This window comes from Rhinopithecus bieti, unplaced genomic scaffold, assembly GCF_001698545.2.
Source record: "Rhinopithecus bieti isolate Rb0 unplaced genomic scaffold, ASM169854v2 scaffold_32740, whole genome shotgun sequence".
NCBI classification, from domain to species: Eukaryota; Metazoa; Chordata; class Mammalia; order Primates; family Cercopithecidae; genus Rhinopithecus; species Rhinopithecus bieti.
Genome location: NW_016814617.1, coordinates 490,236 through 516,018, shown reverse-complemented (window position 1 = coordinate 516,018; position 25,783 = coordinate 490,236). Strand labels below are relative to the sequence as shown.

General features: G+C 43.8%; 1 protein-coding gene across 1 annotated transcript in view; it reads left to right on the top strand.

Moving 5' to 3' along the window:
• The first annotated feature begins 2,101 nt into the window (after window positions 1-2,101).
• SLC1A1 (solute carrier family 1 member 1) overlaps window positions 2,102-25,783 on the top strand; it is a 100,141-nt gene continuing 76,459 nt past the window's right edge. The window contains exon 1 of the mRNA XM_017851485.1: window positions 2,102-2,701. Within this exon, the coding sequence (XP_017706974.1) occupies window positions 2,611-2,701 (91 nt within the window). The 5' untranslated portion in view covers window positions 2,102-2,610. The remainder of the gene's footprint in view (window positions 2,702-25,783) is intronic.

Sequence of the window (25,783 nt, the reverse complement as noted above, 5' to 3'; positions counted from 1 at the left end):
ATTTCATTTGTTTGTTAGTTGGTTGGTTTAATGTTTGTAGAGACAGAGGTCTAACTATGTTGTCCAGGCTGGTCTTAAACTCCTGGGCTCACGCAGTCCTCCTGTCTTAGCTTCCCAAAGTTCTAGGATTACGGGTGTGAGCCACTGCACCCAGCCAATATGTTTATTTTACATACATGTGATCAAATTGTATATGCAATTTTAGTATTTCTTTCTTCCCTTTATATTTATAAATATAGATTTATAACACGTGCTATCCCATGCTGTTAAAAACTTCATAAACTTCCTTTATGTAGGCTGCATAAAGTACTGTTGCTTGGCAGTTCCATAATAGATTTACCATTCCATTTATGTTGGACATTTGGGTTTTTTCCAGCTGTTTTTTTACTGTGGGACAAATCTGTTCTCTCGCGCGCTTTTTTTATTTTATTTATATATTTATTTATTTATTTATTTATTTATTTATTTATTTATTTATTTTTGAGACAAGGTTTTCCTCTGCCCAGGCTGGAGTGCTGTGGCGTGATCTTGGCTCACTGCAACCTCCACCTCCTGGGTTCAAGTGAGTCTCCTGCCTCAGCCTTCCAAATAGCTGGGATTACAGGCGCATGGCACTAAGCCTGGCTAAGTTTTGTATTTTTGGTAGACGAGACTTCGCCTTGTTAGCCAGGCTGGTCTCGAACTCTTGACCTCAAGTGATCCCCCTGCCTTCGCCTCCCAAAGTGCTGGGATCACAGGTGTGAGCCACAGTGCCCGGCACTGTTCTCTCTTTCTTGATAGTTTCCCTTCTGACGTTTCTTTAATTCTTTTTTTCTCTTTGTTTTCTTTTTTTAGAGAGAGTCTCACTCTGTCGCCCAGGCTGGAGTGCAGTGGCTTGATCTCGGCTCACTGCAATCTCCGCCTCCCAGGTTCAAGCGATTCTCCTCCCTCAGCCTCCCAAGTAGCTGGGACTACAGGCACGTGCCACCACGCCCCGCTAATTTTTTTGTATTTTTAGCAGAGACGGGGTTTCACTATGTTAGCCAGGATGGTCTCAATCTCCTGACCTCGTGATCTGCCCGTCTCGGATTCCCAAAGTCCTGAGATTACAGGCGTGAGCCACCGCGCCCGGCCCCCCTTCTGACATTCCTTCAGATCTTCCTCAGACACCCAAAGACCTTAAAATCCCTCTAACCTTTCTGTCAAAGTTTGCTTTCTGGAAAGAGCTGATAAACTCATTCATACTAAAGTCTACAAGGTTGTAAATCTTAATCTATTATCGCTTAAAAGATGCTTGTATCAATTTACACCAAAGGAATGAAGCTCAAATTGTGAGGATTTAGTCATCAAAAAATCTAGTAGGGGAAATTCTCCCTACCCACAATCAGAGTAGATTCTACAATAGCAAAAAGAGTTCCGGGCTCACTAATTTTAGGAAAGCTGATAAGAAGACCGCTTACAGCTGCGGAGGTACTGATTCGGTAAACGGAGGCAAAGAGTTTGTACATGTGAGAGTGAACTGGGTAGAGAATGGAAGAGAATCAGAAATTCACTTAGCAACACCAAATATATTTGGCACCACTAACCTAGTTTCTCCTATGTTTGCCTTTCCAATCCGTTGGACCTTAGGGGATGGACCGCCCACTTTCTCCCCAGAACAGCTCCCGGGTCCGGTTCTCAGTCCTAATTACTGCACCAAGCCTCCATGCTCCAGGGCCTGTGGTCACAAGGAGCGGAAGTAAAGTTCTAAGATAAATCATCATCTCCTTGTGCAGGGAACACTTCCAAGCCCAGTGTCCACAGACAAATCACCTCCAGCGACTCGAAGAGGAGAATTAATAATCCCTGTGGGGGCACTGGAGGCTCCGCGTGAAAGTTTCCAAAGCCCTGTTCTGCCCCAGGACTCCTTTCTCTCCTCCCAGAGGCTTCAGACTTTCGCGGCTGCTGGCACATCCCAGCCTGCGTAGCGGGGCAAGAGGGACCCAAGGCAGAATCAGCTTCCCCCAACTCGAAAGGGCACCCGTTCTCTAGGGTGCCGGCACTGGAAATAGCTGGTGTGGAGAACGGAGAGGGAGACGTGCAGGATGAAGTCCACGCCAAGAAGGGCAGTGGCTCCGCCTCTCTGGGTTAGGGACATAAGAAAAACCTGAACCCGAAGACCTAGCATGAGTGGGACGTGGAAAGCGAGACAGACTCCAGTGGAAGGCTGTGGGGCCGGACACAGGATTCCCGGAGAGGCCACCCCAGCTCCTGCCGCAGCGCTGGGCGCCCTCCCATGCCTGCTCCCTAGGGACCCCGGGCGCCCCACGCACGCACCCACCCTCCTTCCCGGGCCCGCCGCTCCTCCCTCCTTCCTCGCTGGTTGGCCCGGGCGCCGCAGAGCGCGGCGGCGGCAGGAGGAGCCGGGCGCGCCTGCCACGCAAAACCACCGGGCTGGCAGGGCGGCAGGCGCGGTGCGCGATCCCGGGTGGCGGCGGCAACGGCGGTGGTGACCGCGGCGACTGCAGCGGCCAGCTCTCGCCTCTCCCCTGTGCACCCGCATCTCGCCGCGCCGCCAAGCAGCCAGCGGTCCCCGGGTCGCCCAGCCCACGCGCTCACGGCCGAGCCCAGGGCACAATAGCTGCGACAGCCATGGGGAAACCGGCGAGGAAGGGATGCGAGTGGAAGCGCTTCCTGAAGAATAACTGGCTGCTGCTGTCCACCGTGGCCGCGGTGGTGCTAGGTGAGCGGCGCGGCGGGTGGGCGATGAGCGCACCCTCACGCGCTCTCTGCGCCCAGGCCGCGTGCGGCTGTGAGGGTGGGCTTGGCGCTGGCGCACTCCATGCAGGGTCCCTCAATGCGCCCTCGGCCTTAGCCTCGAGTCCCCCGCGGGGCCTTCCCTCCCCCGCCCTCAAGCGCTCTAATTACTGCACAATAAGAACAAAGCTCCTCAGGGACTCCCATTTGAGTGCTCCTTGAGCTGCTGGTTCCTGCTCTACCCAAAATGATCAAAGGGGCTTGGGAGTGGAAAGGGAAGCAAGTAGCTCTTGGTTCTGCTCGTTTGAAAACAGGGTTCGATTTTTTTCTTTGTTAATCCCGCACCATATCTCCCCCTAACACCGCCACCTTCCTCATCCCCACACCCCCAGCCACGCTGCCCGTACAGAGATTGAGTGTGGATTACAGTTCTCCGTCGAATTGGAAGAGGTACCTTGGCCTCCGGGATGGGCCGGACCCTTGGGGGAGGGAGGCTGAGAACGCTGTTGCCGCTCACCATGGGCAGTGCGTGGAACGGTGCCTTCCCACGCGGCGAGCGTCGACTGCCTGCACCCGGTCTCTGAAAAGCTGCCACATTCGTGCCTGAATTCTGGGATGTGCCATTGTGGCCCGCGGGAGGTCACGGGGGAAGAGAGTTAAGAGAACTCAGCCGCCTCCCCTCCTGCCTTTCTTGCTCTCCACGTTGCTTTTGTATTTAAAATAATGTTTAAGCCATCCTTGCCTGTTTTTAAACAAGTGTGTATTTAAGTGATCCACCCCTCACAGATCACTGGACCAGGTGGATGTCTGAGCCATTGCTCAGAGGTATGAGTTATTCCTATTTAGATTCTGATTTTTTGCCAAGGTTGTGTGTTTCTAGCTCTGGCCCGGGGATGCACTTCCTTGGGATTAGGGCCATATCTATCTCCTTTCCCATGATAGCTCCTCAGCAGGTGAGGGCTGTTGCACCCTCTGAGGAATGTGGATTCCTCGGCAGGCTCCACCTTCCCTTTGGAAACTGCAGCTGTGTTTGCTGAAAAGGCAAGTGGGGACAGCTTGTCTCCTCCCAAACTCAAGCACCTTCCTCTCCAGTTGCTGCTCCTAATCTCAGAATATATGGTGTTGTCTGCTTCCCCTCCGAACCGCCCCCTCCCCTTAGGGTGGGAATAGGGCAGGGAAATGGCCTTTGGAAGTTAATGGGATTGTTGGGGTCAGATTGGATTCTCCAGAACCTTGTGCAAAGGAAAGTCAGGTTTCTAGTAAATAAATAACATCCTGGAATGACCCTAGCAGAGGCTATTTGTAGGAGGAAAGGAGAGAAGTAGAGAAGCAAATCTTGACTATTTCCCCCAACAAGTGCCAAGTGGTTTTGGAATTTTTTTTTTCTTCAGTTTTGGACATTTTTAAGGGAAAGGTTATCCTACTCCACTATATTTAAATGGCATATGCTACAAAGAATTACTTGATCTCCTTTAGGCCAAAGAGAAGAGATGGCTTTGTTTGTTTTCCTAGTGATAAGAGTCGAGGATTAGTTGTTAAATCTCTTTTTGAAGACTTTGAGAGAGGGCCAGGGCGAGGTGACTCACGCCTGTAATCCCAGTTACTCAGGAGGCTGAGGCAGGAGAATTGCTTGAACCCAGAAGGCAGAGGTTGAAGTCAGCCAAGATTGTGCCACTGCACTCCCGCCTGGGTGAGAGACGAAGAATCCACCAAAAAAAAAAAAAAAGAAAGAAAGAAAAGATGACTCACACCTATAATCCCAACATTTTGGGAGGCCAAGGAAGGAGGACTGCTTGAGACCAGGAGTTGGAGACCAGCCTGGGCAACATGACAAAACTCCATCTCTACAAAAAAGTACAAAGATTAGCGTAGTGGTGCACATCTATAGTCCTAGCTACTCAGGAGGCTGAGGTGGGAGGATCACCTGAGCCCAGGGAGGTGGAGGCTGCAGTGAGCCATGATCGCGACACTGCCCTCCGGCCTGGGTGACAAGAGTGAGACCCTGTCTAAAAGGAAAAAAAAAAAGACTTTGCAGGGTAAACATTGGCTTGTGCCTCCCTCCTGATTCCCTGTGAAAGTGGAGTTATCCTGCCTTTTCAGCATGGGGCTCTCCAGAGATACTCACTTGTTACCCGAGTGTTGCACACCACCGGTCAGCATGCAGTTCACTAGAGACTGGTTTGGAAAAAGTTTTAAGCAATTGTTCCCTGGCCTTTGGAATCAGTTGCATGAATACGTCTTCAGGGTCAAGAAGAAGTACATGCCCATTTTGCAGACATGGCCTTTGGTCTCAGATGGGCACTTTCCTCCAATTTTAATGTGTGTGAGCCCCAAGAGCTTGGTTTGAGTACTTTTCTTCAGAAAGGAAAGTTACCACTTAAAAATCAAGTGCCCAGCTGAAATCTTCCTGGATATTTGCTCCCTCAGATGGCAACAAAGGGCAGTCCTGCTTCTGGTCTGAGAAGTCTCAAACCTAGACACCCCCAATGTACCCATTAACAGGGATCCTTTCCTTTTCCTTTTTCTTCAGAGTACTGGGCCTGAGTGGAAAATCATACTTGTTTGTGTCGTCTGTAAGGGCTGATTTGTTTAACTGGCAGTGAAATTATAACAGTGGTACTGAGTCTATTCATAAACCCTTGCTAGATCATGATAGTAAGAGTTTATTTTATAACTCCCTTAACTGATCCAGAAAAAATCACAGGAGCTCTGATGCAGCCTCCCTTCTGGACTTTTGAGCATGTGGACCTTAAAGAAAAAAACTGTGAAATTTATTAACTATCCTGACAAAACATCATTTTCTGATTATAGCCATTGAAATGTTTGGTCCCTGACCGGGTGCAGTGGCTCTCACCTGTAATCCTAGGACTTTGGAAGGCCAAGGTGGCAGGAATGAGTGAGTCCAGGAGTTTGAGACTGGCCTGATCTCATCTCTATTTCTAAAAAAAATTTAAAGAAATAATAATGAAATGCGATGTTCAGTCACTACTATAATTTAGTAGCCCTGACACTTTAAAATATTTGGTTATAGAAATAAGGGGCAAAGATTTTTATGAGCCAGCTTAAAGCCTGATTTTTCAAGATACAGTACATGAGGGGAAATGTAATAAAGGTCATCTTTATCAGGAGTGGAAGTTCACTCTTTTCATGGACAAGGAAATGCTAAGAACTAAACATTTCTCAAATTTTTGTTCACAAGATGAAGGGATTGAATAGTTAGGTGACCATCTTTGTTAATTTCTGTGACACCCTACATGCTTCCTGAAAATAATATCTTGAATTTTTACAGGAAAATCCTCTATCCCCTACTAAAATACCACTAGGAACATTCTCACGGCTTTCATTATAATTCTTATAGGCTTATTCTTTGCTTCCGTAGAAGGGTAGAATGAGCACAGAGCCTGGAGTGAAAAGTCCTTGGGATTTGAATTCTGGTACTATCAAGCTCTATCATGTAGACAAATTGTGTATTCCCTACAAGCCTCAGTTTCCTCATCTGGAAATTGGAGATATTAGTCATTACCTTGTTTGTTATTAGAAGTGTTTAAGATAATGTGAAAAATACTCAGTTGTGTGGCTGGCATATATTCAGCACTCAATAGTTGTTATTTTAAGGTAAATCTGAATAATTTGATTATGAGAAAATTAATATTTTCTTATGAAATAAATTATCTCATATTATGTCTCTGTCTCTGTTCTGCTTAGTGTCCCACCTATAATTTAGGGTGATTCAAGTGTTTTGATGATCTGCTCTGTCTGAGCTAGTAACTGTCTCCGTAGTATTATTCATTTCTTTAAAGGGGAAATGGAAACAATGAATTATTTTGTTTTGTGCCCCACAGGCTAATCGCTAATCCTCAATTTATTTAAATATAATATTTAAATATATAATTTATATAAATATAATTTAAGTATGTAAATTCTGAAAGAAGGTTTTATGCTATAAGTGGGAATTCTGTCCAAGCAGAGTTACTAAGTGAGAATTCTGCCAGCCTTCTGATTCGGGTCATCCAATAATGATTATATAGTATATAATGTTGTTAAGGCACTTCTTATATCCTCACCCCATTCACAACATCAAACCTAATCTTTCCCTCCAGACCAGTTATGCCATTACTTCAGTCATTTGAAAACTCTGTGATTTCAACTTAGAGCTACTCAGAAACAGCAATAGGTATTGGCATTTACATGACAGAGCTGGCAAGCTTATTCATTCTAAAGTGTTTTCTTTGGAGCACAAAGGAAGCAATCATGCATAGATTCTGATTCCATTATCTAAAATCAGAAACAGCTCCTTCATGGTCTTAGTAATACCCTTGCCCAGCCTCATGTCTCTACCCTGGAGCTCATGTAGCATGCATCTGGAAGTGCTAATTTGAGACGTGGCATACGCTTTCCCGCTTTGTCTGTCTAACCCTTGAGGACAGGGCCCAGCAGTGGTTCACGCTGGTTCCAGGCCCAGTCCCTCACCTGCATAGAACCTTGGCTCAGCACTGTTTAGGAATATCCCTATAGTAATCAACACTTAAGCCATTCATTCATTTAACAGATATGTATCAGACACCCACTGTGCACCAGGGATTGTTCTAGAGCCAGGTCACACGGCATGTTCTCATGGGACTTAATGTTCAAGTAGAGAGAGGAAGACCATAAACAGAATACATAGGTAACCTACTGTATAGAGTATGTTAGATGCCAATAGTGTTCTGGAGTAGTATAGAGTAGGGAGTGGGCTGGCAAGGTGGGGGGTTGCAGTTTTAAAAAGGGTGACAGGAGAGGCCATACTGAGAAGGTGACAGTTGAATCAAGACTGAGGAGAGGTGAAGGAAAAAGTTGCACAGGTATCTGGGGAACATCCTAGTTTGTGTGAGAAACATCAAGGAGTAGAATGAGGGAAGGAGAGAGTAGGAGGAGATGAAGTGGAGGTAAGGCTGGGGGCAGAGCAATAGGATAGTTGAGGTCCAAGGTCCAGGAAAGGGGAGATGGGTGCCTCAGCTGAGCAGCCAGGAGTGGAACAGAATGGAAAGATAGCTGCTTGGGGTTAACCTGCAGGGCTTGGCTGAATTTGGTCCAAGGGAGAAGGCGGTGGCCATCTCTAGCAAAACAGAGAGTCCTGGAAGGGGCACCGACTTGGAAAAGAACACGGCATATTCCACGGTGGACATGTTGAGTTCGAGGAGTCAGAGGGGTGTTTGGGCAAAGGAAGGCAGGAAGCACCTGGCTATGTAAGTCTGGTGCTCAGGAGACAAACGTGGAGTGGAGTGTTGACTTAAGAGAGCATGTCAGGGACCTGATTAAGGCTTGGAGAATGAATGAACCTATCGTGGGAGAATAGGGAGAAGAGAAGACCAAAGACAGAGTTCTGGACAACCCCAGCATTAGAGGCCTGGGAAGAGAAGGGCCCCATAGGAGAAACCGGAAGTGGTGTGATAGAAATTAAGAACAGGAACGGTATGGGTGACAGGTTCAGGGGCAGGAGTGAGAGGGTCTGGGGAGGGTGTTCAACAGCGTTGGGGATACAAAGGACAGGGACGTGACCTTCTGGGCTTTTATTTGGAGGCACTTAGATGTGAAAGAATTCAGAGAAAGTGGAAGTCATATTTAAGATCCAGAGAGTATTTTCTTTTCTTTGTTTTTTTAAGAGACAGGGTCTCGTTTTGTTGCCCAGGCTGGTCTTGAACTCCTGGCTTCAAGCTATCCTCCTGCCTCAGCCTCCCAAAGTGCTAGGGATTACAAGTGTGAGCCACTGCACCCAGCTTTGTTTTGTTTTGCTTTTGTTTGTTTTTTGTTTTTTAAGGTGACTTGAGTCTGACCGAACCTGAAGAGAAGTGATCATTAAAAATAAAAATGCAGCTGAGCATGGTGACTCATGTCTGTAATCCCAGCACTTTGGAGGCCAAGGTGGGAGGATTGCTTTAGGCTAGGAATTCAAGACCAGCCTGGGCAACACAGCAGGACCCCTGTCTCTGCAAAATAAAAATTAAATTAGCCAGGCATGATGGTGTGTGCCTGTAACCCCAACTACTCAGGAGGCTGACATGGGAAGATCACATGAGGCCAGGAGTTCCAGGCTGCAGTGAGCGTGATCACATCACTGTACATTCTGGCCAAGGTGACAGAGCAAGACCCTGTCTCTAAAAAATAATAATAATAAATGCAGAAGAGAGAGAAAACAATGAGTGATGTTGTGTGGAATGAGGCCTGGGACAGTAGAAGACAGCGTGAAGTGGAGGGACCTGGTCGGGGATTGGCCCTGAACAGAGAACAGGACTTTATACTCCTGAGATGGAAGGGAGGAGTTAAGGGTGAAGCATTGTATTCCTTTCCTGTGGCTGCCATAACAAATTACCACAAATTGGGTGGTTTAAAAAATTTTTTAAATTTTTTTTTTGAGACTTATGTATCCATTACTCTGTGCCAAGTACTGTTCTGAGTGCTATATAGGTATTAAACCATTTAATCTTTCCATCAAGCATATTTTCAGGAAAATGAGAGTTAAGAAACTTGCCCAAGGTCAAGGGCAGAGCTGGGATTCAAACCCTGGAAGTCTGGCTCCAGAGACTCTGCTTCTAACCACTGTCCTCTCCTGCTGCTGTGTGATATTTATTACCCTGTATTCTGATTTTTCTGCCTCCCTCACCAACTCATGAACCCTAAGGGAAGGAATTTTGTGCTGCTCTTCTCTGTGCCCACGGTACCTGTCACATTGCACAGTAGGGTGAATACATTTGTTGAATTGTTGAGCCATTTATGACCCAGAGAGTTAGTAAAAGGTTGTCCGTTTTTGTCAAGGGAACAAATGAGCCTAAAACTTAGATCAAACTCTGTTACCTCCATAAATTCTGCTCTGCCTGTTTCAGCCCCCTCTGATCTATGTCAGCAAAATAGATTAACACTTAATGAGTCTGTATAAATATCAAGCATGTTAATCTTTTCTTTTTCAAAACTAGATTACAGACCCCTTGAGGTCCCTGTTGTTACATTTCACAGGCACTAAAAAATAAAATGAGCCATAAAGTAATAAGACTGACTCTTAAAACTATTTTTTTTTAGTTTTCAAAAAAGTGTATCTGCTACCTACACTCTCTGAGTCTTTGGTTCTTATTAAGAAGAAAGGGATTTAGATTAGCTAGGAAAGCAAAGAAGATTCTATTCATGCATCTTTTACCATTTATAGGTAGTGGATTATCTGGTATGATGTTTGTTGAAAAAGAGTTGAAAACAAAGTTCTGAAATTGATTACTGCTGTCTGCCACTGGCTTAGGGTCAGGAACTAGTGGTATGTGTGCTAGTAATTGTTGACTTGGGTTATAAAACCTCTGAGAGTCCTATAGCTTTAAGAACCTTTAGCTTTATGACTGTGTATTCATTCCACAGTTCATTGCTGGGAGCCAGAGGAACTCTTCCGTAAGGAGCTAAGTGGGGGTTAAAGGGCATTACAGGATGATAAAATGACCTTGCCATTGAGTCAACTGTTTTATGTTTGAACTGCTGATCAGTGACATAGGGATAATAATGTAAATTGTATACGAGGCTCTTTCCATGGTAATATGTTCTATGTCAGTATTATTAGATTGTTTATTACAATGGTAATAGAAGACCTAATATATGTATGTTTTTGGACTTTATATGTCTCTAATTTAAAATATTTGCAAAGTACACAATACTCCAAAAACACTAAACAAAATAATAGTTTCTTTAAAATGACAGGAGTAGCCTAGTTCCTATATCCTCAAAACCAGTGATTTCCACAACAATAAATAATCAGTTTGATATAGGGAAAACAAAAATAAGCATAGTTATTCCTATATAATGAGGACTTTTGCTTTTAATGAGGAATATAGCTTTATGTTTATATATTTCTGAAAACTGATGAAAACAGACAAGGTTGCTAGTTTAGTCATACATATTTAGTTTGTATTAATATATTTACTCCATAGCATGCCACAGACATGACAATATTAGCAAAATACTGAGCACTACTAATTGGTTTCCATAATATTTTCTAGAAATTTGGGAGTTGATAGTGAGTTAAGTTCATTTGAAAATACATATATATGTGTGTGTGTGTATGTGTTTATATATGAATTTGCTTATATGTTCTCTAAAATACTGAGATACATGGTCTCTGTCTCTATATATACATATATGTATGTATATATTACGTATCTTTTTATTTTTTGAGACCAAGTTTCACTCTGTCATCCAGGCTTCTTTTTTTCAAGTCTCACTCTGTCACCTAGGCTGGAGTGCAGTGGTACGTTCTCGGCTCACTGCAACCCCTGCCTCCCAGGTTCAAGCGATTCTTCTGCCTCAGCCTCCCGAGTAGCTGGGATTACGGGTGCCCACCACCATGCCCAGCTAATTTTTGTATTTTTAGTAGAGACGAGGTTTCTCCATGTTGGCCAGGCTGTTCTCGAACTCCTGACCTCAGGTGATTCACCCGCCTCTGGCCTCCCAAAGTGCTGGGATTACAGGCGTGAGTCACCGGGCCGGACCCTATATTATGTGTCTCTATCTCTCATCTATCTATCTTATCTCCTTAGTTAAGTACCTTAGAGATCCTTCTGGCCTAGCCAAAATTCTACATATTAAAGAATTAGGAAAGGAAACTGGGCTTTGAATGCTTATGCCTGGTGTTTTCATTTTTGCAGCCAAATCAGAATCAGATTTGAAGCATCACTGAAATCATTCTGATTTTTGGTTGTTCTATGCAAGGTATATATAACTCAAGTCTATCAAATCAAAACCCCAAACAAAATGATCTAAACACAAAATTATAAAATGAATCTTTAAAATGATTTTACATATTAGACTCTGCACATGCAGGTTGGTATATACAATCTTAATGCCTCCTATGAGGAAGACTTTGAATACAAATCACTAATGGTTGGCAAATCTTGAATATCTTGTTAGATGTTGCTTAATTTAAGATATGGTGTTTTATTTAGTACAGTAACACTACAAAATGAAGTTGCTCACCTGTTAAAAATTTGAGCATTGGGCATAAGAAATAAAGAAAGCTTCAAATGAAAACATGCTATGTAGAAAATTTTTGTGTGCAAATTCAGGATGTGGTGGAGCTCAGATGGGTAAAGCCTGGGTTACGTCAGACAAGGTAGGATTAGGACTCAGTTGTTAGAGAGCATGCATGCATGTGAGAGCACTTGCTTATAAAGAGAGAAAGCTTTCCACATTAATTACTTGTGAGAAATTGTGATTACCTTTAACAGAGCCGAGACTGAAAATAACTGTCCTAGGGAGTCCGTGACACACTGGCCTGGTGCCAGGGAAGCTGTGTTTGCCTGAGGTACTGCAAATTTCCCGTGTCACTGGAGATTTGGGGTCACATATGCTGTGACAACTCAAGAACTCTCGAAGAAAATGAACTCATTTTAGATGACATTGAGTGGCCCATTTAAACCCCCCATAGCAGTGTCTGTTAAAGTAGAAAGTGTTTTAAATGGGCTTTTCTATTTTGTTTTGTTTTGTTTTGAGACAGAATCTCATCTCTATCACCCAGGCTGGATGCAGTAGTGCGATCTCGGCTACTGCAACCTCCACTTCCCAGGTTCAAACAATTCTCCTGCCTCAGCCTCCCAGGTAGCTGGCAGTACAGGCGCCTGCCACCACAACTGGCTAATATTTTCTATATATTTAGTAGAGACGGGGTTTCACCATGTTGGCCAAGCTGCTCTCGAACTCCTGACCTCAAGTAGTCTGCCCGCCTCGGCCTCCCAAAGTGCTGGGATTACAGGCGTGAGGCACCATGCTGCACCCAAGAGATTGATTTAGAAGGAGTTAATACATTATACTTGCTGAGGGAACAGCCCCAAACTGCAACAAAGAGTGCCCTGTTGTAATTAGTACACCCACAGTAACACCTCTGTTAATGGAAAGGAAGTGTTTCAGTGACTCACTCTTTGCCAGAAATGTTACTACTTTACTTTGAAAATTATCTGCTGACTGCCTGTTCCATTACCAAAGGTAGAATATTTCCTTTCCAGTAAATAGTCCTATACTTTCTGGGATGGACAGATCTCTTCCCAGCTCACAGATGCTTCACGTTCCTCTCCCAGGCCCAGCCTCAGCTATGTGAGCTCTGGGCAGCGGTCCCCACTCAGCCAAGACAGGGAGGGATACAGTGCCTTGTTCTCTACCACTAAACCCCAGAACCAGCCCTAAGAAGATAAGACGTCCCGCCAGTCCTGCACTCATGCTGAGGTCACCACTCTCGAGCCCTTTTTTAGTCTCAGAGTCCCTAACTGTGTCCAAGACAGGGCAGTTGTCACAACAGATCTCCACATGTCTAGGAAGGCTCTTGAAAGTGTTTTAAATGGCCTTTTCTATTTTGTTTGTTTTGTTTTGAGACGGAGTCTCACTCTGTCACCCAGGCTGCAGTGCAGTAGTGCGATCTCGGCTACTGCAACCTCCACCTCCCAGATTCAAATAATTCTCCTGCTATCATGTGACTCTCTGCTTGGTCTGCATGTTGAAGTAATAGCGGCCTTTGGGACTGGAACTTGGCTTCAGAAACACCCTCAGAGAGGGTCCACATGGCCACACAGTGTGTTTATTCTTATAATCTCTCTGTGACAACTGTTTGGGTATAGCACTTTCAGATGGTTAAAACTACAGCACTTTGGCCAGGCACGGTGACTCACGCCTGTAATCCCAACACTTTGGGAGGCTGAGGCGGGCAGATCACTTGAGGTCGGGAGTTCAAGACCAGCCTGACCAACATGGAGAAACCCCGTCTCTACTAAAATTACAAAATTAACCAGGCATGGTGGCGCATGCCTGTAATCCCAGCTACCTGGGAGGCTGAGGCAGGAGAATCGCTTGAACCCAGGAGACACAGGTTGCAGTGAGCTGAGATCGCACCATTGTACTCCAGCCTGGGCAACAAGAGCGAAACTCCGTCTCCAAAACAAAACAAAACAAACCAACAAACAAAAAAACTACAGCACTCACTCAACCAAGGGGGAAATCCTTATAGGAGAGAGCTTGGGTGAGATTGTACAATTATTTTTCTACCACTGTTCTATTGCTTAAGAATTATCTAGTTACTTATAACTCAGTAAGGAATTAAGTCAACAACAAAAAATGCACCATCACCAGAAATGCCTAAGCCACAGAGAGCCTAATCCCTGAGCCTCTCCCCATTACTGGAAAATAAACTGATACTGCTCAATTTCTGTGGGTATCTTAAAGACTTGTTTTCTGAGCCACTTAGCCACTTTGCAGGTTTCATTTAAGATTTCCTCAAATTATGGGCCAGGCACAGTTGCTCACACCTGTAATTCTAGCACTTTGGGAGGCCAAGGCAGACAGATTGCTTGATCCCAGGGATCCGAGACCAGTCTGGGCAACATGGTGACACCTCATCTCTACACATAATACAAAAATTAGCCAGGTGTGGCTGGCTCATGCCTGTAGTCCCAGCTACTCAGGGGGCTGAGGTGAGAGGATCACTTGAGCCCAGGAGGAGGTTGAGTCTGCAGTGAGCCAAGATCACACCACAGCAGTCCTGCCTGGGTGATAGAATGAGACCCTGTCTCCAGGAAAAAAAAAAAAAAAAAGATTCCCCAAAGTATGAGACATTGAGAGAGAAAGTGAGAATGACATATTTTCTCCCTTGAAAATTTCTCTTTGGCTAACCAACCCTAATATCAATATTTATTGAGAATTTACTATAAGTTTTATGTACATTTACCTCCCATTTGACCCTCAGTACAATGAGTTAGGAGGTTCCCATTTTACCAGATGAGGAAACTGAAATTTACAAGGCTTAGGTCATGTAGCTGAGCACACAGAGCTAGGATTAGTACCCAGGACTGTCTGATTAAAGCTTAGGTTACTAATTATTAACCATTAAGCAAGTCTTCTTCCTTCCTAGCAAACCTTGATACACCTAATTGGTAGTTAGAACCATTCTTGCAGACAGACTTCATTCTTGCAAAGTAGCCAAATAAAACCTATTCTCCTCCTTGCTTCACCTTTTTTTTTTTTTATTGAACAGTTACTGAAGCTTTATTTTTTATTATTTTTAATTTAAGTTCTAGTGCTACATGTGCATAACGTGCCAGCGTTTGTTACATATGTATACGCTTGTGCCATGTTGGTGTCTGCCACCCATCAACTTGTCAGCCCATCAATTCATCATTTATATCAGGTATAACTCCAATGCAATCCCTCCTCCCCTCCCCCTCCCCCATGATAGGGCCCGGGTGTGTGATTGTTCCCCTTTCCAAGTACAAGTGATCTCATATTCAGTTCCACCTATGGAGTGAGAACATGTGGTGTTTGGTTTTCTGTTTCTATGTGTAGTTTGCTAAGCAATGATGGTTCCGAGCCTGCATCCATGATCCCTACAAAGGATGCCAAACTCATCCTTTTTATGGCTGCATAGCTTATTCCAGCCGTGTATATGCTGGCCACATTTTCTTAATCCAGTCTGTCACAGATGGACATTTTGGGTTGATTCCAAGTCTTTTGCCCTATTGTGGAATGGTGCGCAATAAACCATACTGTGCATGTGTCTTATAGCAGCATGATTTAATAATCCTTTGGGCTATATACCCAGTAGTGGGATGGCTGGGTCATATGCGTACTCTAGTTCTAGATCCTGAGGAATGCCATACTGTTTTCCATAATGTTCTTTGAACTTAGTTTACAATCCCACCAACAGTGTAAAAGTGTTCCTATTTATCTACCACATCCCCTCCAACACCTTGTTGTTTCCTTACTTTTTAGATGATTGCCATTCTAACTGTCGGTATGAGATGGTATTCATTATGGTTTGATTTGCTTTTCTCTGATGGCGAGTGATTGATGGAGCCATTTTTTTCATGTGGGGTCGTGGCTGTATGAATGTCTTCTGTTTGAGAAATGTTTGGGTCTGTTCATATCCTGTTGGCCCACTTTTTGATGGGGGTTGTTTGTTTTTTTCTTGTATAATTTCTTTGAGTTCTTTGTAGATTCTGGGATATTAGCCCTTTGGTCACGATGAGTAGGATTGCAAAATTTTCTCCCATTCTGTAGGTTGCCTGCATTCACTTCTGATGGTATTTCTTTTGGCCTGGTGCAGAAGCTCTTTAGTTTAATGAGATCCCATTTGTCAATTTGGCTTTTCTGCCATTGGCTTTTGGTGTTTTAGACATGAAGTCCTTGCCTGCCTATGTCCTGAATGGTACTACCTAGGTTTTCTTCTTTAAGGGTTTTTATGGTATTAGGTCTAACATTTAAGTTCCTCTAATCCTCTTGAATTAATCTTCATATAAGGAGTAAGGGAAAGGATCCAGCTTTCAGCTTTCTACTTATGGACTAGCCAAAAATTTTCCAGCACCCAATGGCTAAAAACGCTCAATAAATTCGGTATTGAAACGTACCTCAAAATAATAAGAGCTATTTATGACAAACCACAGCTAATATCACTACTGAATTCGGCCAAAAACTGCGAAAAATTCCTTTCAAAACTGGCACAAGACAGGGATGCCCTCCTCTCACACTCCTATTCACATAGTGTTGGAAGTTCTGGCTAGGGCAATCACAGCAAGAGAAAGAAAGTCAAGGGTATCTCAGTTAGGAAAAAGAAGAAGTCAAATTGTCCCTGTTTGCAGTATGCTGATTGTATATTTGAAAACGCCCATTGTCTCAGCCCAGAAGTCTTCCATTAAGCTGATAAGCAACTTCAGCAAAGGTCTCAGGATAACACAATTAATTGTGCAAAATCACAAAGCATTTCTTATACACCAGCAACGGACAAACAGAGCGCCAATCTGATGAACCTTCATTTCATAATTGCTTCAAAGAGAAAATTAAAATTACCAGGGAATCCAACTTACAGAGGGATGTAAAGACCTCTTCAAGGAGAACTACAAAACACTGCTCAGTGAAATCAAAGGAGGACACAAAAAATGGAAGGAACCATACCCATGCTCATGGAACTAGGAAGAATTCAATATCATGAAAATGGCCATACTGGGCCCAAGGTTATTTATAGATTCAATGCCATCCCCTTCAGGCACACCATGAGTTTCTTCACAGAATTGGAAAAAAAACTGCTTTAAAGTTCATATGGAAACCAAAAAAAGAGCGCATTGCCAAGACAATCCTAAGTCAAAAGGACAAAGCTGGAGGCGTCCACGCTACCTTGGGCTCAACTATACTACAAGGCTACATTAACCCAAACAGCATGGTTTACTGGTTACCAAAACAGAGCTATAGGACCCAATGGAACAGGAACAGAGTCCTCAGAAATAATACCACGGCCATCTAAGCCATCTGATTCTTGCAAACCTGAGAGAAACAAGAAATGGGGAAAGGATTCCATTTACATAAATGGTGCTTCAAATGGTGCTTCAACTTTTGTCAGTCTTGTAGCTCTTCTTCATTATGTGTGGTTAGTCCTTTCCCCTACGCTTCTCCTACATAAGCCTTCTCTTTGAGCTCGCATTCTAGTGGAACACATCTAGTTGCTTTCCCAGAACTGTTGTACTTTCATGCCCTAATCCTTTTGCTCAAATGTTTCACTCACTGTTAGCCTGCCTATCCTTGAAGATGGATCTAATTCCCACTTGTATCTTGTAGACTTCTCTGACTGCAGTTGGAGATAATCTCCCTTCTCTGCATTCTTAACCCTTGATTTGTATGCATTAAATTATCACCATTAGCACCACCATTCCCAGGCCTGTTCTGTGGCAGACATTACTGATTACAGTACTCTTCACTACTGAGCCCTGTTGTGCTCTCAGAATCCTCGTAACTTTGCTCCAGGCAACCACTGTTGATCAAACAGAATTGGCACTAAGATGAAAAGTATTGTTTGTTGCTGAGAAAAGTTTATTCATTTGGCAATCAATTAGGAACTGAATTTAAATTGAGCAAGTACTGATGTTACTGATAAGAAAGGCAGAGTCAAAGTCTGCGTTTTGTCCTCTCAGTCCATTGATGGCAATACATGCACAATCACTAACATGATCCTGAGTGTGGTAAATGCTGCAAGGAGGCTGCAGCATGCTGTGGGCCTTCAAAGAAGAAAGGTGCAACTGGGAAAGTTCCTGGAGGAGGCCATAATTGGAATGGCCTTGAGCAGGTGTGGTAGGATTTCTGGGCTTGAAGATTGGAAAGAGCAAGTCTGCATAAAGGTGATGATATGAGTAAGGAGGGCTTATCGTCTCTTAGGTTCAGTTTCAGTATTACATGGAACTATAATTTAATATATGTGTTGCTGTTCTTTCACACTTTTTCTTACCTGTTTTCTAAGGACAAGAATGCAATACTACACAGGTCTGTCACATCATAGCATCCAGCATTGTACTTATTTCACAGGAGGTGACCCCAAATATTTTTGACTGATTACAACCTTCTTCACTAAAGAATTAAAACAAGTACATCTTTGATGAACCAATCCCATTCATCCCCTAGAAACCCACCCAGTTGTATGGGTTTTTGAGTGAAGACCATGAGGAACACTTACGCTAGCCTAAGTCATCCCAAACGTACTTAACACCTGGACTGGTGATCCCAGAAGAAGAACAAGTCTGGTTACTAGCAGTTTTGAAGCCATTTTAGTGTGAGCACAGCATGACCTTGAAGCTCCCAGACTGGAGATCTGATCTTCTCAAGAAACCAGCACCAGAACCAGCCTGATCTCCAGAGAATTCTTTGGGCTAATTAGAGAAAATGGAAGATCCATCTATTTTTCCATAATTGGGCCACAGCTTGGTGCTGAATCAACCCTGGATGGTAGAGCCTTTTCAGCTGTGGTATTTAGCAACTCTTACACCATTTAGTGAATTTATTTCTGGATTTTCCCCCTCCAAGTGTCCTTTCACATCCTTATCCAAATTCTGCCCATTTCTCTCCCTGTCTGGAGATTATTTCTATGATAAGAAATTAATTAGCCTGTCTGTGCTACCTGTTCCAGGAGACTTTGAACAACCGCGTGGGTAAACACTAGATGTGGTCATCAAAGAGTCTGAAAATAAGTTTTTACTTTTTTATTAGCAACCAGGAGATGTAACAGGCTTACTCCATTTCTGCTGCCACTTCTTGGATTTCTTTCTTGTGTGTGGAGAATTTCCTGAGGTTTCACCAGACTGAAGAGATTCTGAGTTCTATGAAGTGATGGAGATAAAGATCTTGTTGTCACAAAACAGCAAAGAGCACTGTGATTGGGTTTGAAAGATTTGGGATTGTGTTATAGACAGTGCTCTTACTGGTTTTAAAAGTTGATGTTTTCTTCTGTGTAAATTTAAATAATTTCTCCCAGTAAGCTTTTATATTTAATTAAATGATACCTTTCACTGTGCAATCACAAGAGGAATATTTTCTAAATTAGACATCATCTTTACCTTGAAGAAGAAAATTGTCTGTTTCAGTGTCTTTTTGTAGCAAGATTGACCAAAACAAGTGGTAAATAAGTCTGTAATATTTGACTGTCATGAAATACCTTTGCTAATAAGGAAATGGCCTTGGTTTGGATTATGTGGAGTTTTGTGTGTGTGATGTGGGGGTGTATGTGTACATATATGTATATATTTTTTTCTTTTTCTTTTTTTTTTTTTCGAGATGGAGCCTCACTATGTCACCCAGGCTGGAGTGCAGTGGCATGATCTTAGCTCACTGCAACCTCCACCTCCTAGGTTCAAGCGATTCTCCTGCCTCAGCCTCCTGAGTAGCTGGGATTACAGATGTGCACCACCACGCTTGGCTAATTTTTTTGTATTTTTAGTAAAGATGGGGTTTCACCATGTTGGCCAGGCTGGTCTAGAACTCCTGACCTTAGGTGATCCACCTGCCTTGGCCTCCCAAAGTGCTGGGATTACAGGGGTGAGCCACCACACCCGGCCTATATTTCCTTTTTTATACTGTATAGCAATATAGGATCTTGTCTTTTACCTTTTAAGTTCAGAGAACAGTTTGTCCTGACCACACATATGTTACCAGTATAATGCTTTATGAAGCTTTAGAAATGAGCTCTGGATTCATTAAAAAATAATAAATATATTATTTTAACATCTAAAAATAAATAATCTGAGGATGTTTCACAATTTAGCATCAATGCTAAGTTGTGCCTTGTAGATTTCCATTGGCACTACATGCAAAAGATAAAGTTAGTTAGAATGAGGAAGATATTCTTTAATTACTATGAAATTCTTTTTTGTCATTTTTTTTGTTTTGTTTTTGTTTTTGTTTTGGGACAGAGTATCACACTGTTACCCAGGCTGGAGTGCAGTGGCATGATCTTGGCTCACTTCAACCTTCACCTCCTGGGTTCAAGCAATTCTCCTGCCTCAGCCTCCTGAGTAGCTGGGATTACAGACATGTGCCACCACGCCCAGCTAATTTTTGTACTTTTATTTTATTTATTTTTTTTGAGATGGAGAGTCTCTGTTACCCAGAATGGAGTGCAGTGACACCAACTCAGCTCACTGCAACCTCCACCTCCTGAGTTCAAGTGATTCTCCTGCCTCAGCCTCCCAAGTAGCTGGGATTACAGGTGCCTGCCACAACTCCTGACTAATTTTTGTATATTTTTTAGTAGAGAGGGGATTTTGCCATGTTGGCCAGGCTGGTCTTGAACTCCTGACCTCAAATGATCCACTCACCTCTGCCTCCCAAAGTGCTGGGATTATAGGCATGAGCCACCATGCCTGGCCAGATTACTATGAAATTCTATCCTGCAAGTGCTTTAGAGCAACTTGCATTTTAAAGTACATTTGCACGTTTTACATATAATGCTATATGGTTGTGTTTGGGTTCTGTGTACAGATTTTTTTTTTTTTTTTTTGAGACGGAGTCTTGCTCTGTCACCCAGGCTGGAGTGCAGTGGCCGGATCTCAGCTCACTGCAAGCTCCACCTCCCGGGTTCACGCCATTCTCCTGCCTCAGCCTCCCGAGTAGCTGGGACTACAGGCGCCCACCACCTCACCCAGCTAGTTTTTTGTATTTTTTTAGTAGAGACGGAGTTTCACCGTGTAGGCCAGGATGGTCTCGATCTCCTGACCTTGTGATCCACCCGCCTCGGCCTCCCAAACTGCTGGGATTACAGGCTTGAGCCACCCGGCCAACAGATGGTTTTTGTTATTAAGTGGAAAAGGCCTGAAATATGCTGTTCTATGTGAAGTAAATTGATATAACCTAAGAAGAGATCTTGTTGCCAGTTCAGAAACCATAACCTTAAATAGCATGCCTGGCTCTCCTCTGTATCTGGTTTAACATCTGCATTGAATATTGATATTTTCCAATAATCTCCAGCTAATTTATTTTGAAAAAAAAAAAAAAAAGAAATTGACATCTACTTTTGCTTAAGTGGAAATAATTGAGTAATGTTTAGTTGCTTTTTTAACCTCAAGTCAATAACTGCAAAAGACTGGACTTACTGCACCTAAGATCTAGAACCCTGAAGTTATCTGAATTGGTGCTCATCACTGAGCTTGTGTAGGCTTCCTGAAGCCTATTCAGGGCCCTGTGTACCAGGGAAAAGGGTTGGCAGATCACAGTGGGTGGAGTATGCAGCCAGTAATTTTTTCTTAGATTCTCTCTTTCTCCCGTCTTAGAACCTCCCCTCATTTCCCAGGGAACATCTGTTTTCCATGAGGGCAGTACTAAGGGGGCTGAAGAGTCTCACAAACATATAATAAAAGATTCCAAGAGTAGGCTGGGCACGGTGGCTCAAGCCTGTAATCCCACCACTTCATGAGGCCGAGGTGGGCGGATCATGAGGTCAGGAGATCAAGACCACCCTGGCTAACATGGTGAAACCCTATCTCTATTAAAATAAAATAAAATAAAATTAGCTGGGCATGGTGGTGAGCACCTGTAGTCCCAGCTACTTGGGAGGCTGAGGCAGGAGAATGGCGCAAACCCGGGAGGCAGAGCTTGCAGTGAGCCGAGATGGTGCCACTGCACTCCAGCCTGGGCAACACAGCAAGACTCTGTCTCAAAAAAAAAAAAAAAGATTCCAAGAATAAACAAAATCCTCAAGTGTTACTGTGGAAAGATTATACTCACCATGTTTGATTTTTTTGGTCTCTGGTGGTCATCCTAGATGCGTTCACAGTCATTCTGGACCTTCAATCTAATCCACTGTTGTTATTAAATGAGCTGATCCACATGGAGTTACTTTTTGAAATCATAAAGTGCCTTACGAATGTTTGTTATTGTGTTTTAAATTCTTAAAATATGTCTTAACTCATCTGAAGATAAAAGGAAAGGTTTCTGTGGTCCTTCTGGGAGTGGGGAAACTTACAGCTCCACAAAAGTTAAGAGAGAAGGGTAAACAGTAGACAGGCAGCATAGTTGGGAGTCATGAGGAAGAGCATTCAAGATGACACAAGTTTTGTAAGCAGACGTAAGGAACGGGCTAAAGAATGTCCTGGAGACCCAGGTACTTAGACTTAGCATTCTGGGTTCAGGGTTCATCCAGGAGTTCCAGGCTTGCAGCAGGTCTAGAAAATCCAGGAGGATGGGCCACCTTCTTTCTCCCAGAGGTCAATCTGATCTTAAGTTGCACCTGACTAAAACCTGCTGCAGGAGAGATGATCAGCTTTTATTTACACACAGGGAGACGGCTTCCTAAGATTGTGTAGTGAACCAAGAAGGTGTTTACAGGCATGTGAAACTGGCTATTGTAAAGAGATAGTGATCTGGGACACGTGATGTTAGTTAAACTGGAGGAAAAGGTGTACCCTTCAAGCAGAGGATTCCAGGCCCTCTCCAAACCATGCAAGTCTGAGCAAAGGGACAGAAATTCCATCAGTGGCTTGGAACCCAAATATTTGCCCAGACACTGAGGAGGGGAAAGAGTAGAAAGTGACCATAGGATAGATAAAGGGTTTTCACAGGAATGCAAACAAGATGATAGGTAGAATCACCCATGAGATTAGCAAACAAATCACTTTAAGAGGAAAAAAGTAGAATAGAGTCAACCACAGGTAGAAAATGCAATACTTTGGAATCCACAAGTCAAGTCATAGATATGTATCTTGGGAAATAATCCAAGCACACATGTATGGGACTGACACACCTGTGGGAGAGAGAGTCTGATTGTTCCGAGACTGATAGATTCACCCACCTGCTGGGCTCTAAAGCTGGATGCTTGCTCGAGAGACTAGATTCCTGTGGGCTGGTCCTAACTTTCCCAACTAAGCTCACCCTCACTTGAGCCCAAAGAACTCCTAAGACTCCATCCCCAGGAGGCATCCCGCAGGTGAGGAGCTGGGCACTTGAATTCTCATGTGTACAGCACCATAGCCATTGTAAAAGGAGAACATCTCACAAGTCAGGAGTTACTGGAGAGACTTGTGTTTATGACACATTTCTGGGTTGGATGGCCCTGAGACAGTGTGACAGAATTTATCTGCATTCGTGTGGCCCAATTTTCATGCTCTGCTCATGACATCTTCCCTCAGTGATTTTTTCCTGCCTTTCATAATCAGGTTTGATGAGCAAAGGGTAGAAAATGCAGTGGCTTCCTGGGCATGTGCATTAAATAGCAATTAAAATGCATTCCTGATTCGGTTCAATGCGGCAGGTGTCAATCAAACACCTACAGTGTGTCAAGCTTGATGCCAGGGGTGGTGGGGTACAGGAATGAGCAGACAAATGCTTTTGCCTTGGGAGCTTGAGATGAAAGGGAAGGAGAGCACGAATTAGACCTGTTTGAGGGGGTAATAGAAATACAGATAAAACTGAGTAGGGTCCAGAGGAGAGATTCCTTCCACCTAGGGAGAAAGCCTGGGAAAGGCTTTCTGGAGGAGATGGCTTTTTAACTAGGCTTTAAGGGGTGGGTAGGAGTTTATTAGGCAGAGATAGTGGCAAAGGGATTTCGAGGGAGGGGGATCTGTGTGAACATGAGTGTGAAAGCAAAAAAGCATGTAAGCAAAAAAGCGTGGAACATCTTTTAAGAAATAGCAAGAAGTTTGCTGTGACTGGATCTGCTGGGATTGGGGGTGAGAAGGACATGCAAGCCTGTAGTGGTTAGGGACCTGGCAGGAAGCAGATGGTGCACTCACTCAAAAGGGTTTCACTGAGCAGAATTGAATCAAGGGACTATTTATAGAGTTCAGCAGGGTAAAAGGAATCAGCAAGGGATGGTGAGGCACCCAGGGATGAATAACTGGGAAGCTATTAGCTCCTCTAGGCCTGAACAGGCAAGGGAGGGTAATGGGGTTTCCACAGTACAGCGAGAGCTGAGTTGTGGCAGGGACCAAAAGACAGGGCCTGTGTGGCCGCAGAGGAACACAGGCAGGGAGGGCGGAAGAAAATTTAAAAACCCCAACCTCTGTCTCTTTCCACCGTTAAGATCTACAGCTACTGCCTCTCATTTGCTCAACCCAGCCAAAACCAGAGGCGAGGAACCCTGGATCAGTCCTCTCAGTGCACAGAGCAGGACAAAGAAAGACAGAGGGTGAATCTGAGGGCAAATGGAGAGTGACCAGCACAGAGCCATATGGAATGAAGTGCCATGCTGAAAGGTTTTCTTGGGACACCAAGAAGTGTTGAAAAGATACAGTCTAGGAAATGATGGCAAGGAAATTATTATTTATTTATTTATTTGAGATGGAATCTTGCTCTGTCCCCCAGGCTGGAGTGCAGTGGCATGATCTTGGCTCACTGCAACCTCTGCCTCCCAGGTTCAAGCAATTCTCTTGCTTCAGCCTCCCAAGTAGCTGGGATTACAGGCATGTGCCACCATGCCTGGCTAATTTTTTCATTTTTAGTAGAAATGGGGTTTCGCTATGTTGGCCAGGCTGGTCTAAAACTCCTGACCTCGAGTGATCCACTCACCTCGGCCTCCCAAAGTGCTGGGATTACAGGCGTGAGCCACCGCACCTGGTCTATTTTGATGACATCTGGTGATACTGGTGGCTGCTGCTTAAGGGCACTGTGGGAAATGAGAGGTCAGAATGGCTCCTATAGCCTCTAGCTATATACCAGCAGGACCATCTCCGGCTGGTCACACAGGCCTAGCCCTAGGCCTCCACATCTAGAGAGCATTGGCCCTGCATCTACCAGCCTTTCTTCCATGCAAGGAGGGCAAATGTGGTTGGTGGAGAAGACACCTAGAATACCAATGGCAGTTTCTCTGTCTCCCCACTATAATTTAGGACTCTTCTAATTGTAAGCAACAGAAAATCCAGTTCAAACAGGCTTAATCCAGAAAGTTGGAAGGTGGTAGGGATGACATATAAAATTTACGGCTCAGATACCGTAAAAGTCTAGAAACATTACCTGGCTTCCAGTACAGGGGTTTAATATCATCTGGACCTGTTCTCTCTTTACATATAGTCTCTTTACACCTGTGTCGTTTTCACTCCCAGGCAAGACTCTTCCCTCGTGGTGAGATAGCTGCCAGCACAGGTCAAGGTTTCTTTTTTTTTTTTTAAGGAAAGCATAAAAAATGACTTTAATAAATTTTATATTTATAATATCCACTAAAAATCAATATTGTATACATAGTAGCATATTTTTATTTTATTTTATTTTATTATTATACTTTAAGTTCTAGGGTACATGTGCATAACGTGCAGGTTTGTTACATATGTATACTTGTGCCATGTTGGTGTGCTGCACTGACGAGTTGATAGGTCGAGGTTTCTTTATCCCAGTTCCACACCCAGCAGGAGAGATAAAGTTTCTGATCCCTATTAGTTCAAACAAGACTCCATGGCCTTAACCTTAGGCTAACTCAGCCCTAAGTCAGAGCTCCATTCATCAATATAGTCTTGGGACCAAAGGAATGTGGTGATCTGATTGGCTAGACCAGGGTCACTCCCTCATCCTACCATGTTCCCCCAAGCTTCTGGACTAGTTAGGGCTTCAGCTCCACTGTAAATAAATTGAGAGTTAGGAGGTGTGCTGTTGACTGCAGGGACAAAGGATACTGTCCCTTAACAAGAACAACAAACTTGCCTTTTATCTGTTATGTTCCTGAGCTATTTACTGAAAGCAATCAATACAACACTCATAAGTTAAATTTTATTGAATTCATAGTTACAAAAGCCAGTGAAATTGTTTAGTTATTAACCACATGGTTTGAAATTGATGGAACTGAGAT